Source organism: Macrobrachium rosenbergii, chromosome 51 (genome assembly GCF_040412425.1).
Source record: "Macrobrachium rosenbergii isolate ZJJX-2024 chromosome 51, ASM4041242v1, whole genome shotgun sequence".
NCBI lineage: Eukaryota > Metazoa > Arthropoda > Malacostraca > Decapoda > Palaemonidae > Macrobrachium > Macrobrachium rosenbergii.
The window spans coordinates 44,357,732-44,374,299 of NC_089791.1; the positions used below are offsets into that span (position 1 = coordinate 44,357,732).

Genomic DNA, 16,568 nt, shown 5'->3' on the forward strand with positions numbered 1-16,568 from the left:
TGGACTTCATGAAGTTTGCAGCTCAAGAAAGAGCAACTATTGTGGGCCCCTCTTAATACTGTTCATAGAATCAGATAAGAGGGAATCTACTCTCAGAGAGTATGACTCAGCAGTTAAAAGTTAGCATTATTTCTAAGGAATCTGAAGCTCAGAAAATGACACGAATCTAGCAATCTCTTTCTTCAGATCATTATTTGAGAAAGGATCCACAATAGTACTATTACTACAACAAAATCTGCTTAAGAAAAAATATTTTTACATGGCTTTACTATTAACCTTACAGACATATTTTTTTTCTTCCTAAAGCATGCGCTTTCGTCTTAGACCCAACAACCCGTCCACACATGGTTTCCTGGTTCTTAAATGACGATACTTAAATTGGCATCAGACACTGATAACTTAATTATGTACATACCTAAGTCTGTTAAGGAAAATGTTATTCCTAGTAAAAAGCCCTAGCCTCAGGGGCTAGGAATTTCTGAACTGTCTGCTCTTTCTAGGAGAACCGAATCATGTTGATTTCTCCCCGTCAGGAGAAGTTCTGTTGTCTCCAGATCTCAGTTTTCTAGCAAAGAATGAGGATCCACAAAATAGATGGTCTCCTGGAAGATTATTCCCCTTCCACAGGATCTGTCTTTATGCCCAGTTAACACTTTAAAAAGCTTATTTAAATAGAACTTCTAATAGAATCTCAGGTCCTCTTTTTGTTAGGGAAAATGAGTGTACCATTTCCTTAAAGGCCATCAGGCAACAAATTTTTTATTTTATTAAACAGGCAAACCCGGATTCAGTACCTCAGGTACGTGATATTCAAGTGGTGGCCACCTCAGCTAATTATTTTCATAATATGATCTTTATTATTAAAAAATATCACGGGCTGGAAATCACTGTAGACAAACACCACTATCTTAAGTCCCTTGAGGCTCTTAAATATTCCACAGTAGCTGCAGGAAGTATTGTTCCTCCTGGTCCAGCTCAAGACTAGTTTATGTAACTTTTGTTTTTTCCCTTCTGTTTGTAATTCTTGATTACCTATCGGTATATTCTCTCGCCTGCCTGCCTCGCTTGCTTGCCCTGCTTTCTAGCCTCTGGGTCAGGTCTGCTTCACAGCCTGACTCCTGCCCGTATCACGGATATCCTGTTTTTTAAATCATAATCTGTTAGCCTTAAATGTCTTGATGTTGGTTATTTTATACTTTTATACTGTGTGCCTTATAGTTTTTAATTATGCCTTTTGATCCTATAATTTGGGATTATTAAAACACAGTAATTTTCTCTTAAGTTTTATTTAGCTCCATTAAGGTAATCTTTGGAAGGTACCACCAAGCTATTGTATGGCTGATTCTCTGTTACTATTTCACTGGGTGACACAGGTTGAGCCCAGAAAAGGGATTTTGACAAAGGAAAAATCTATTTCCGGGGGAAGACCTGTCACCCAGTGACCCATCCCTATGCTTCCTTTCCCACCCGGCTAGCATACCAAGCTTGGAGGGTGCTAATCTTTGGGATGAAGATGGCGGGCGTGGGTAGTTGGCAGCCAGTGGGAGGTAAACACAGTGCGGCTCCTCCAATTTTGGGGCTTTGAGAATAGAGAACTGGAGGATGAAGACCTGTGATAGTGGTTACCATCACCCCTTTGGTGCATACCGACACCATTGTGGTGATCAACCCAGGGTAGTAACCCAGGCATTATGGATAGCTTTTTCTCTGGTATATTTAGCAATATTTATACTTAGAAATGTGTGCTATTGGAACCATTTCACTGGGTGACACAGGTCTTCCCCCAGAAATAGATTTTTCCTTTGTCAAAATCCCTTTTATATATAAAATATTGTAATATAACAAATATATATAAGGGATTCCCTTTTTATGGCACATTTACAGAGTACAGTAATCCATCCATCATCTGCAAATCCCATATCAAAACTATTCACATGACAGCTCCATTTCAGTGTGAATGGATATATGCATTAAGTCGCACTACATAGCAAAAGTGCAGACAAAAGTTAAGAGTGTGTAGATGGATGTGTGTGAGCATTCAGGAACAGTTACTTCATTTTTAAAACAAGAAAAGAGTAAGTACAAATACTGTAGTTTAAATACTTCAGTTTCCATGTGATATATATCATAATTCCTTAATTATAAATTGTGCAATTGAATAATTCAAGGGTTACAGTGCCTTCTTATGAAAACAGATACAGTAGATCTATGTTATACTTACGCATCATTGATAATTTCCATTCTATCCCCTTTTTCAAAAGATAATTCCCCAGAACTACGTCCTTGGAATGAATACATTGCCACCACAATACGACCTCCCCGTGACGGTGTCGAAGGTGTAACTGGTTCTGAGGAGAAAAGACAACTTACATAAAAAAAGCTCACTAATGACATAAAATATTAACAGTGCATTCATGTTGGAAATCCAATAAAATTACCAGAATAAGTAAATTTGGTACTTTTATTATCACCAGTCATGGGAGATAATAAGTACCACTATCTAATTTTTAGTTAAAGCTGGAAAACAATACAGCCCTATCCTATTCATTAAACAACCAAGATGAACTCATTAAAAAAATAACATATCTATACAAATCGTTGATGTAATCTAACTGAATTCCAAGACCTTTCCTTCCTTACAAGCTTTATTAAGGAAAGCTCAAACAAAATTTTCAAATTTATTTATTAACACACTTGTGGAGATGCAGTCTTTCAGTAAATTGCAGTACCTGAATTTTCCCTGCTAAAATGGCACACCTAGATCAATTTGCTATAGAAAACAGCCACATGTGATGACATCAACTTTAAAAGTAAAACAAATCAGCCTGAGATTTATGGGGCTAAAAACTCGCTGATCATAAAACACTGTTTTGACTTTCTGCTTATGTTCTTTTGTCACTCCAAGTAAAAATATTTTCATGAAATAATATTAGTCTCATCTTATCGTAGATTTGAATAATTTCAATTTTTGGTGCTATGTTTAATAGTGAAAAATGACAAAATTATAAACTCAAATTGAACACATAGAAGTTAGCCAAGCACAAAAATGTCTTTATTTTTCAAGAATATTAAAAAATCATTAAGATTTAAAGTCTGTTTCCACCTAGAAAAACATGATACATTTACTCTAATAATACAAAATATATATATATATATATATATATATATATATATATATATATATATATATATATATATATATATATATATATATATATATATATATATATATATATAAATATTATTGCTACTCATGCTCATTACTGCATACAAAAATATATAAGAAATAGTAATCAAAATTGGTGGAGATGAGTTGAACCATCCTCAACACCCTGCATACCTCATCTCAATGCCACCCATGAAAATACTGTACTGATAATTTTTTCATTTTCTGCAGACTGCATTTCGATGACATCTGTGTATCATCAGATGTTATCAGGGACTCAAATGCTTAATTTTCAATTTCATGCTATTAGCTCTGCAAGTACACTGCCTCAATAAATTTTCAGGCCATACACTTTTTAATATATCCACCTTATTACTTATGCAATTCAATGAATATTTTACCTGAGGGAGTAAGGGCTTTGAATTTCCTCATATCTGGATGAAAAACTCCAACAGACTTTACATCAAATGTTCATTATTCAAGGAAAATCTTATTTAATCTTATAAAAAATGTGACATTGGCCTCAAGGCTATTACCTACAAAGTAATCTTGATACAAAAAATCTTGAAATGTGCATTACAAATGCACATTTCAAAACATTTGGGGATGAATATATTAAGAACAAAAAAATTCAAATTTTAACACTAAAACTTCCATATACATATCTTCTTATTTCATTTTTCACAAGTTTACATGAAAATCCTTAAGTCTGTTTACAAAATGCAAAACACCTATCACCTTCCTTACTGAAGATGACACCATTTCTCTATTTCACATTCTTTGGCATAATGATAAAAATCAGAAGTCTTACTATGGTCACAAATCAATTGAGTTTCCATTTAACAATTTTGTAGCTATTTGGTTGCCTCTTACCTCCTGTAAACAAAATTTACAAGGTTAAAGAGTATTTATGATTATGACTACCATTTCTGATAGACTGAAATAAATAATTTCGTGCATTACTTCATCAGCATATGAAACAACTAAAACATATTCTATCTAAAGTACAGTGCAATCACAGAGAACACAAAAATGATATGTTAGCTTTTGTGTGATTTTCAATCCTTTGGAAAAAGAGGAAAAACTTAGATTTCATAAAACGATATTTTTAAGTTAGTTTTCCCTTTTCCATTAATGACATTAAGACATGAAATAAGTTCTTTCCACTCCTCTATCCTGAGCACTATCTGCAGGAACCCACACCTGGTCTAGGTTTAGGTCTTCATTTATCTCATTTCCACTTACTTTCTAAAACTTCAAGTCTTCATCATGCTATTCTACATCCACAGGGTTTATACTACCTGTCCTCATCCCTTCTCATGCATATAGAAACCATCTCAATTTTCAGTGTGGTAAGGACACTACATTTCTCTCCTTAAAAATGTGATTTTCCCACTGCACATAGGCCATAAATCACAACATTTTACATTCATGCAAGGAGTGGAACTGAGTAGTACATGGCTGATACATACATGATATGGTCATCCATGCATTCATATATTATTTCTTTTCCCTCTCTCTTCATTAATCATTGACTGGTATTTACTTAAAAAAAAAAATTACCCAAACAATACTTAAATATTTTCACACTTCCATATCCTATAAGAAGCCCCACCTTCAGTGTGGTCTGCATGGAGCACTGTGCAGCATCCCTTCAGCTTTCAGCTGCACTGCATTCTGCCTTATACATTTTACCCATTCCCTTTGGTCTCCTCCAACCAGATTATCTGACTTCTTTCAATTTAACAAGTTCCAATTATTTGTTTTTACTGAGGAACAAAGCTTTCCAAACCAGTAGTGGACTCATGACAGATGTTATTTAAAAAAACAGGTTAGAGAGACCCATAATGTTGCACAAGCAACAGATAATTCTGGCAGCACTGACTGAACAACTGCCACAATCAATAACGCCTTTATATAAGATTTTCATTCTTCAAGATCAGAGGTCCGGTAAGTTCCCTATTCTTTTTCATTCTTAACCTTAGGATCCATTTGGCTCAAATCCCAATTCATACATTTTTCCCATGACCTTCTAGGTTTTACCACAGGTAAATATCCTGCCATTTTCACATACATGTATACAACTTAAATAAATGATTTCTTTTCCCACCTCATCATGTGCACAAACCACAACAATCTATTACAGCCTTCTAACTTTGGATTTCAACTGATTACCTTTTGATAATAGGAATTTTACAACTTTTCATCATCAGGCTCCCTATCATTTTTTTCTGTAAACGATCATGTATTCACTGGACAGAATAAAAATATAGGTCTTAAACACACAACTCACAATTTTTTCATTACTGTAATACACTGCTACACAAAAAGCTGAGTGATTTAATATGAAATGTCTAGGCAACGTGAAGAACACAATACAAATTCATGGAAATAAAAGCACCAGACCAAAATCTGAAGATGTTAGAGGGGGATACACAGAAATGTTAATAAATATAGACTCACAAAGTGCAAGGTGGAAACTACTCAAAATGTTGTATGAAAAGCAACAGAAGAGTGTGTGTGTGTGCGTTGGAAAGTTGTCTGTACAGACAACAGTTGTGGAATCAAAAGTGTAACTGAAGAGATGAAGAGAGTATTAAAAGCCATGGCAGAGAACAGACAGGAAAAAATATGAGAGGTATGCAAGAATAAAATCGTGGCCGAGGGAAGTGGAAAGGTCATAGAGGAATATAATCACAATCTCAATACAGCTGAGGTTGGAAAAGAAATGTTTAGAAAAATATAGTTTAAAGACAGGAAAGACATAAAGGGACAAAGAACATCAAAATTGTATGTGGTGAAGTCAAGGTTGAAAACAAAATGCTTGAATGAAAGGCACAGCTTTGGTGAAAGTACATGGAATAAAGAAAATGGAAGATGTTATGACAAGAGAGAGACTAACAGAGAATATATAGAATGAGACATATGAAGACAGTGAGGCAGACATGAGGATATTAAAACATGGAGGTACTTCAAGACCATCAGTTAAAAGGGGCAACTATGTGGATGAAATGGAATAAAATTACTTGACAACTAGTAACAGTATTCCATTACTGAATCATCACTACCACTGCCACTCAAGTTCTTAATTAATGTTTCCCTTGAGTCTCAACGGTCTTTGATCCTGAGCACTTTCTGCCTGAATTCCTTTTGGGTCCATGCCTTCTGCTCCAATTATCCAGCCTTCTTACTGGTTTTCCTGCTGCTCCTTCCATATCTACTACTTTAGACTTTGTGCTCCACTTTTTATTACAAGATACAGTAATCCATTTTAATATATGAGATCTACGGACCCCACATCTTTCAGTGATTTCGAGAAAACATGAATGTCTGCATTTGGTTTACATGTCTCTTCAAGATCTCCACCAAGTATTTTGTAAGTGACCATGTTCTCTGCTCAGTGAAGTATGAACCTTCACCACACAAAAATTTTTTCTCTATCTACTAATGGGATGCTCTTATCAGAGGTCCATTAATCCTCTTCAACTTTACTGAAGAAATTACTACTCCTTCCCTTAACGCCCCTTCAATACCATAAACACAATCCAAAAAACATGGTCTTTCTCCCTCTCATCATCATTTACTCCCTGTAAGCTGTGAGCACTGAAAATCATTTAGGCCATTATATTTTATAATCCTATGCATTTCCTGTGAAACCATCTGATGCACTAATACATAGTACTGCATTCTATACATCTTTCCTAACTGTCTTAGGATTCAGCCCTTAATATCTCCCTCCATTTTACCCTCCAGAAACTATATGTTGCTCACATTCTCATCTTACACTTTCTATCAAATGACCTTACAAAGATAACAAAATGAGACCCTTCAAGTTTGTCATGTTAAATACCTCCAAACATGTGTTTGCATATTTTCTTACCTCCTCTCTTATTCAATTTTACTTTCATTAGTGAATATCAAATTCAGCTTTCCTTTTCCATTAAATTTTGGTTGTTCAAATTTCTCCCTGGTTACAGTACCTTGGATACTTCAACTCAAACTGCAAGGTGCTGCTGAAAAATTAGGCACTGTTTCGATATCACACATTTTTGTCTAAAAAATTTTGTCTTGGCTTTTATTCATCACTATCTGGATGATGTCCTCACATTTGGGTCATTTTTGGTTTCTCAAATGAATGAGACTGGATCAAGAACAATTTAATCAGTGATATTCCCCTTACTTTTCTCTAGTTCCACCTGTTCTCTCCTGCAAAAATGCTACATTATCTCCATTCTGCAACAGTTTTAGCCATTTCCAGCCAAATTCTAGGAATGAGTCCCTCTTCCTATTATGTGGTATCATTACATGTCTCAGACCAACCATAGCACCAGAACACTTGTCTTTACATGTACAGTACTGCTAAGATTTGGAATTCTCTTTCCTACTATGATTTTTTTATCTTTCAAGAGCCATGTACCATGAAGATTAGCCATTACTATCTCTTACCACTTCACACAACAGGTGTTAGCTAGATGAATTACTTTGTCTGATCCATTAGTCTATGCCTCAATAAAAATTTCTCCCCTCTTGTCTTTCTTGTGCTCTCACTTCCACAAATCTTTCATCTCCAGCTTCCTCTTCATTGTTTTCATCTGGGTCGTCTAAATATTTTAGTGGCCAAAGGAACCCAGACACTATTACATACTATGATCATGGGCTGTGACATGGACTTGTCTAATGTCATCTCATCTACCCTGCATCATTCTCTCATCTACACATGGAACTCCATAACTTCCCTTATATCACCTCTCATAATCCTACTATCTGACACTCATATTCTTCTAAAAAATGTATTCACAAATCATCAAAATATTTTGGATACATGTCAATGTCATCCCTTAGTTTGCGTATACATAGCATTACAGATCCTACTAGTCTAATATATAATTTTACATTCATATGCAATTTCAGTCTATCTCCAGACATGTCCTTGAAGCATCCCCTCCTAAAATACTTCAACACAAAACTTGTCTTCTAAATTTACAAGTATTTTTGCTGGCAATCAATATAACAAAGTCCCTCTAATGACTCACACTACTTTCTCAAAGATTAATTTACTTACAACCAATAATAACTCATACTTAATAATCCAAATTCTAGATCTTTGAAACTTTTGTTTCCAAGCCCTTACCATACGTTAAAGGTGATTGTAGGGCCTGGCCAAAGGCTTCATTTCAATTCATTAAACATTCTGAACTCTTGCCTTACCTCACTTTGTATTGTAAACTATACAGTTACATGTGCACCTTGCAATATTTCCATTCATCTATGAAAATGTCTTCTTCACTCTCTGATCTTTTTAATTTACCAATTCCCTTCCCATTTCATCTTGCTTCACCATATCTATGATAAAAAATCACATTACCGACAGCTTTCTTTTTGATATCAGTAAATCAATGCTGCAGCTATTAGGTCAATCAGGATTAGGCAAGAAAAACACGATGTGAATCATCATTACAATACACTATTTGCTCTTTCAGTAAATAATAATCTACACAATCATTTTCCTCTTTGTCTGTAAACTGCCTCCACTCTAGCACAGTTGTGGAAAATTCTGACCTTCAAGTGTTTAAGCAAGGAGCAAATTCACTCCTGCTCTCTGCTGACATCTCCTGAATTCAGATAAGTTTTATTTTTCATTCCCTCATATCTATTTAATTGCCTTCTTTTCCTGCAACTTCTCTTTGGAATCCTGTTGGGTTTATAGTCTGCTGACTCTGTCCACAAGAGTTTTCAGCTGAAGATTTACAGACAAGATATAACCAATAATCCTCATAATAATTTTTCTCTCCCAGTTTCTAGTACACCTCTCTTTCTTATAAAGTTTGAATGGTGTGGAAATTTATCCCTTTTCATAATCAATATCTAAAGATATGAAGATTATAAATACTTTCATGACTGTTCTGTTCATCTGAGCCCTAACAATAAGTGATTAATTTGACACTGTTGAACCCTGGCTTGTCACTCTATATCAAACTCTGGCAAAGCACTCTATATCAAGCTCAGTAAGTTAATCTTAGCCTTTTTTTTCTATAATGCCTCCTCCACCACCATATAGAATTTTAACATCCTTTATGCAGTTTTTATTCATTTTAAATCAATTGCATTATATCAAGAGCATTAGGTTACAAGAATAAGTTAGTTCTTACTTCTAACTTAGGATTCACTTAATCCTTTAACGCCGACTGGACGTATTTTACGTTGACGAAAATTGTCTGCCGGGTGCCAAGTGGACGTAAAACACATCGACTACAAAAAGTTTTTTAAATATTCGAGGAAAAATACTTATAGGCCTAGTTTGCGAAAAATTTTAAATCACGTGACTTGAGGGATGCTGGGAGTTCACGGATCACGCTGTTGTTTTGTTTACAAGCGTGATCCACCTGAGCATGCGTGAATTTCTTTCTTCTCCCACTAGAAAGCATCAGCGATGCATCTCAGAAATTCTTTCGTCACTTTGTCGTAATTATTGCACCATTTTATATTAGCCGTTACATAAAGTTTTATATATGAAAATGTGCGCAATTTCATGTAAAATACAACAAAAAATAACCCATGGTTGTAGCTTTTATCAGTTTGGAAATATTTTCATATAAATCACAATAAGTCCCAAAATTTCAACCTTCGGTCAACTTTGACTCGACCAAAATGGTCGAAAAACGCAATTGTAAGCTAAAACTCTTACATTCTAGTAATATTCAATCATTTACCTTCATTTTGCAACAAATTGAAAGTCTCTAGCACAATATTTCGATTTATGGTGAATTTTTTAAAAAAAATTTTTCCTTACGTCAGCGCACTAACTCTGCCGAAAATCTCAGAAATTCTTTTGTCACTGTCGTAATTTTTGCACCATTTTATATTAGCCGTTTCATAAAGTTTTATAAATGAAAATGTGCGCAATTTCATGAAAAATACAACAAAAAATAACCCATGGTTGTAGCTTTTATCAGTTTGGAAATATTTTCATATAAATCACAATAAGTGCCAAAATTTCAACCTTCGGTCAACTCTGACTCGACTGAAATGGTCGAAAAGTGCAATTGTAAGCTAAAACTCTTACATTCTAGTAATATTCAATCACTTACCTTCATTTTGCAACAAATTGGAAGTCTCTAGCACAATATTTCGATTTATGGTGAATTTTAGAAAAAAAAATTTTCCTTACATCTGCACGCGGTAACTCGCCCAAAAATCTCAGAAATTCTTTCGTCACATTGTTGTAATGTTTGCACCGTTTTATATTAGCCATTACATAATGTTTTATATATGAAAATGTGTGCAATTTCATGTAGAATACAACAAAAAATAACTCATGGTTGTAGCTTTTATCAGTTTTGAAATATTTTCATATAAATCACAATAAGTGCCAAAATTTCAACCTTTGGTCAACTCTGACTCGACCAAATGGTGAAAACGCATTGTAAGCTAAAACTCTTACATTCTAGTAATATTCAATCATTTACCTTCATTTTGCAACAAATTGGAAGTCTCTAGCACAATATTTCGATTTATGGTGAATTTTTGAAAAAAAATTTTTCCTTACGTCTGCACGCGGTAACTCGCCCGAAAATCTCAGAAATTCTTTCATCACATTGTCGTAATGTTTGCACCGTTTTATATTAGCCGTTACATAAAGTTTTATATATGAAAATGTGTGCAATTCCATGTAGAATACAACAAAAAATAACTCATAGTTGTAGCTTTTATCAGTTTTGAAATATTTTCATATAAATTACGAGAAGTGCCAAAATTTCAACCTATGGTCAACTTTGACTCGACCGAAATGGTCGAAAAATGCAATTGTAAGCTAAAACTCTTACATTCTAGTAACATTCAATCATTTACTTTCATTTTGCAACAAACAAGAAGTCTCTAGCACAATATTTTGATTTATGGTGAATTTTTTAAAAAAACTTTTTCCTTACGTCCGCGCGCGGTAACTCTGCTGAAAATCTCAGAATTTCTTTGGTCACCTTGTCGTAATTTTCGCAACGTTTTCTAATAGGCGTTACATAAAGTGTTATACATGAAAATGTGCGCAATTTCATTTAGAATACAACAAAAACATAAATCATGGTTGTAGCTTTTATCAGTTTTGAAATATTTTCATATAAATCACGATAAATAGAAAAAATTCGACCTTCAGTCAATTTTTTAACTCGACCGAAATGGTCGAAAACTGCAATTGTAAGCTAAAACACTTACAGTCTAGTAATATTCAATCATTTACCTTCATTTTGCAACAAACAGGAAGTCTCTAGCACAATATTTTGATTTATGGTGTATTTTTGAAAAAACTTTTTTTTTACGTCCGTGAGTTATGAATTCATGCATCATTTTGTGATAATATTTTCTCTGTGTTGCTTTGATCGTTTTACAATTTGTTATATACCAAAATCATCGCAATTTAGTGTACAATACAACGAAAAAAAAAATAACTCATTAGCTTTAACCGTTTTGCTCACAGCGCGATTTGTATACAATTATATATGAAATTTTTTTTTTCCGACTGTCATATATTTCAATATTTATATATGATAATATTTTTTTTCATTTCTGATGGTTGCATACTAAACTTCAGGCAACGACAAAAAAAGGAGCCAAAAATGTTCTCTTAATCTTAAAAACTAAGCATGCTGTGATTTTTTGAAAAAAACTTTTTTTCCCCTTTGGCGCTAACTCCCGAACGCCGCCAGCATACGGCAGACACTTTTGTAAATAGAGGCTCAGCGTTTAAGGGTTAAGCTAAGTCACACGGTCCTTTCCATAAGCTTTTTCTGTACAATCTGCTTTCAAGAGCTGCTTGAGTGTACAGGCAGTCCCCGGTTAACGGCGATCTGGTTTTATGGCGCTTGTCTAGCGATGAAAATCGGCAATTTTCGGTGCCAAAAATAGCAGATTTCCACTTATCGGCGTCGATAATTGTGTATTGGCACCAAAACATACCTAACAGAGGCACCAATAACCGAAAATCGGCGCTTTTCGGCGCTGATAACCCCCGAAAATCGCCAATTTTCGGTTAGCGGCGATTTTCGGTTATCGTCACACCCTCAGAAACGGAACCCTGCCAATAACATGGGAACTGCCTGTACTCATACTTTCATAGTGTTAAAATCTCAGATCTCACTGGGACCTGTTACTACTCACACAGACTAGTATATTTCAAGTTCATAAGCTTTGATATTTACATTTGAGTTGCTAGCCCCTTGTCAATTCATCCACAAGAGGGTAAGGGAGACTGGCAGTCATCTACCCAAGCACTGCTTAACTTTACTGATCCAAAAACCCATATGACTTAGGAATTTTTCCTTTTCAGTTTCCTTTGCAAACAAATGTGAAAACTTCTATTGCGAACAAAGAAAGATGAAGTGTTTACTGTCAGAATAATCTTCATCATAAAACATTTATGTCAACATTTGTCCTTTATATGAGCTGAAAAGGAATAAACATCACTCCATTCTTCTGTGCCTTTTAATTATTTTCCATAACTCTCATCAGGTCTAGGTTTTCATCAGCCTATTAATTGGGAATTTTCTACTTACCAGTAGTTCAGCAATCTCTCCACATTACATTCAGGCTGTAATTACTCTTTTGCTTGCTGCCCTTCCAATCCTATTTCATATTCCAGTAGTCCTCCTAAAATCTACACATTAATCACAACACAGCAATCACATTCCTCTCTTCTCCATATGCTCAAACATTTCAGGGGCCAAAAATATCTGTCAGAAACCAAACCTTAATTATCACTGATTTCCAATGTATAGAGGAGGCACTTCTCCCTAAAATTTTCCTTCTCACTATAAGACCATGTCTTCATTCTTAATTTTCCTAACAAATTACCAGATATCCATACTCAACACTAGAACAAAATCATATTAAAGATCTGGAAGATAGACCGGGATCTCAAAAACTGAGATGGCTTGAGACATGGAGGGATGAAGAACACTAGTCAGAAAGACATACCATATATACATATAGAATTGGCAAAAAAAACCTGTAGGAGGGACCTATAAATCAGGAGCAAAGGGCATAGATGAAGATGTAAACCTAACAGGAATTCAGGTAAAAAGGACACAAGACAGAGAGAACTCACTGCACAGCTAACCTCATTAAGAGTACAGCTAATGCAAAACTGTTTCTGATCTATAACAATAAAATTCTCTATGGATGCCTTATTTCTTCCAAAAATAATCCTTTCACAACTGATGTATAAAACATATCGTTATACAGTCTATATATATAAAAAACTAATCCTCAACACTAACCTACAAAACCATTACGATTAATAAAGCCCTGAAATTAGAAGAGAAAATTATATAAAAAAGTTTCCCATTTTTGATACTCAATACAGTATACTAATGTGAGAAAACATTTTTTCATCAAGGTTTCATACAACCAGCATTGCATTTAAAACACAGTATCTCAGTTTATAACTGCCATCCTGGAAAGGTCTTGGTTCTCAGATAACATCATCAATAAAATAAAATACATAACACAAACATCAGAAACTAAAGCAGACTGTCCTGTAATGTTGCTGATTATCAGATACTGCCTCTACTTGGATTAGTGAGCCATCAAATTCAAACAGCAATAATAAAGTCAATATTAATAATAATATTAATGCTTCACACTTCAGGCCAAAATGTTTGAATACTTGAAACACTATTTGTTATAATAACTGAGTACAAAAAACATATGACACAAAAAATCAAAAAGTTCATTAATTCCTAGAAGGCTGTTAAGAGTTCCTACTCAATGGGTTACGATAATTGTTAATTTCATTAATGTGATATACTGTACTCTGCCATAAAAATTCCAGTCATTAGATAAGTGAAAATTATTCAGTGCAAAAAATAAAACAGGTAAATCATAGTTAGTATCATTAAGCTTATATGTTACCAAGAATAAAACATCAAAAGTTGTATAAATGCAATAAGCACTTGGCAGCCAAGCAAAACAAGCAGCTGATGCAAACCTTTAAATACCGGGTGTTATGTCCTCTCCACAGACCACATTCAACATACCTGGTGTGTTGGATCTAGGCGTCCAGCGATGAGAACACCTAACTGTACCATTCATGAGGAAAAATAGAAAAAGGAAAAGGGAACACATGTAAATAAAAATAAGGCATACTACAAGACTTCTAAATAGAGGATTAAAAATAATAAGTTAACAACTCATGCACAATACCACAGAAGGGAGAGATTGCATACCAGTGATAAAAAATTAAAATATTTCTGAAGGAGAAGGAAGCCTCTTCCTGGGATTATATTCAAATATTTGCAATTATTTTCTATTCCTGGGAGGTTTACTAAGCTCCAGTTGCAGTGAACAGCACATAAAAATTTGTTATATAATCCCACTAAGAGTTATATAGTAAAATAAACATCACATAATCTGTAAAGATTGACACACGCAATACCCTAACCCAACTTCTTTAAGCTATAACTAAATTATACAATTCACCTGAAGGAAAAAAAACATTTCCAAAGAAGCAAAATGAATATCATATTCCAGTCCATTCCTCTTTTGGTATAAAGACATACCACTGTCATGCAAAAAAATATATGTATATAATAAAAAATTTAACTTGAAGTCAAGCAATCTCTACTACTTTAAACATCAAATTCTAAAACACATTACTAGCATCACAATTTCCGAGACTGTGCATATATGAACAATTAAGTATGTGCATTTTTCATATTTCTATACTGTAAAATGTGTGTTTTCATATCTTTAATAAACTGAATTTCATTTCAAACTACAAACTTCACTCACACTCCTAATCTTTTTCTAAGTCATTCTATCAAAATGATTTCTACTAATTTCCAAGCTTGATTTTCCAGTTCCAAATAATAGACTCACTCACCAAAATAAATTTTTCCAGTAACACAACTTTGTCTTATCCCTTATTCAACACCAGAATATATTTCCAATATTGAGACCTACAGCTTCCAATATCTATTGCAATCGGGGATTTCAATAAAAATTATAATATCTAAAGGAAAAAACTGAATGTTAAGATTACTGAACAGTCTAAGCAACAGGTTCTTTTTTAAATCAAAGAGCCAAAGCAATAGTTTTTATAAAATCAGCTGCTGGATAAAACTATTGAATTATACCTCTGAGCATTATATAGATAATTAACATTCATGAATAAACTCTCTTACTATGACAGTGAATAATAAAAATTTATGGTCAAGAATTAAACCTGGTCCTAAAATTGGAGATATTTCCATTTCTCCAACTTTACTATAATTCAGCAGAGTGAGTCACCTGCAAACCGTGCTGAACTTCATTATCTGCCGTGGTTAATGATCAAGATGAAAAAAGTATTGCATATGCAATCCACTTTATTGACTGCAAGTATACTGCTTATCCGCAGTAGAAACATATCTTTTCCATAGAGAATTTCAGCTAAAAAAGGAAATGTTGATTACAGAATTTAATACAACCTGAATGCATCATGACAGCTGTGATGATAACAAATTAAATAAAAAAAAGTGGACTAGGTAATATATTGAAACAATTCAATCATTGTATATAAAATTAACAGATCACAGTATACAGTAACAGGTTAGCTAAGGTGAATGTACCAGTGTCTATGATAACCTAGAATTCTGGATGTACCTACTCCCTACTCCTGACCTGCAATTCAAGATGCACCAAAGATGACATGATCCTGGATGTACCAGAGATGGTCCAAACACTTCTGATTAGAATGCACTTCCATATGTGTACTTGCTAAGCACAAATGCAGTACTTCTCACTTCACTTAAGACAACAAAGAATTTTACATTCCCATTCTAACAAAACTTGTCTTGTCCATTCATAAACATTTTCCCATGTGCAACAAAATCAGCAATATCAAAATATTTACGAAGTAGGTTTCCATTTTCGGAATGGTTTTAGAGCTTTACTCTACTATTATGACTTATTCTTTAAGCAAATTCAAGCAAATAATTGTAAGAATACTGTACAGTATTTGACAGTTTGTTTCAATTACAACAGGATCTTTTATACAAATTGAATAATAAAAAGCTTTCACTGTACATTAATGAATATGATCATGCAAATTACAGAGAATTGGTAGCACTGTACAGTATATTTGTACACCAAAATTTTGTAAGAAAGTCTGTAAGACCTCTAATAAAACATTGAATTTCATTTTATTTAATACTTAACAACGTTATTTACAAGTTCCACAGATTCACTTGTCAATTTTTCAAAATAACAAATTACTAAATTTTTTGCCACACTGTACTTATCTATTTTAATTCTCAGCATCATTACTTTGTATCAGGGTTCTGATAACTCCCTGCTATGGCAATATCACATACTTTCATGCATGGCATGAGTTACTGAATGTTGTCTATTCAGATGACTGGCAATTTTATTT

General features: G+C 34.0%; 1 protein-coding gene across 1 annotated transcript in view; it reads right to left on the reverse strand.

The window, feature by feature from the left end:
• LOC136833351 (tyrosine-protein kinase fyna-like) overlaps positions 1 to 16,568 on the reverse strand; it is a 188,052-nt gene that overhangs the window by 47,728 nt on the left and 123,756 nt on the right. Inside the window, exons 6-7 of the mRNA XM_067095368.1 lie at positions 14,194 to 14,235; positions 2,222 to 2,348 (exon numbers count right to left, since the gene is read on the reverse strand). Of these exons, the coding sequence (XP_066951469.1) occupies positions 2,222 to 2,348; positions 14,194 to 14,235 (169 nt within the window). The remainder of the gene's footprint in view (positions 1 to 2,221; positions 2,349 to 14,193; positions 14,236 to 16,568) is intronic.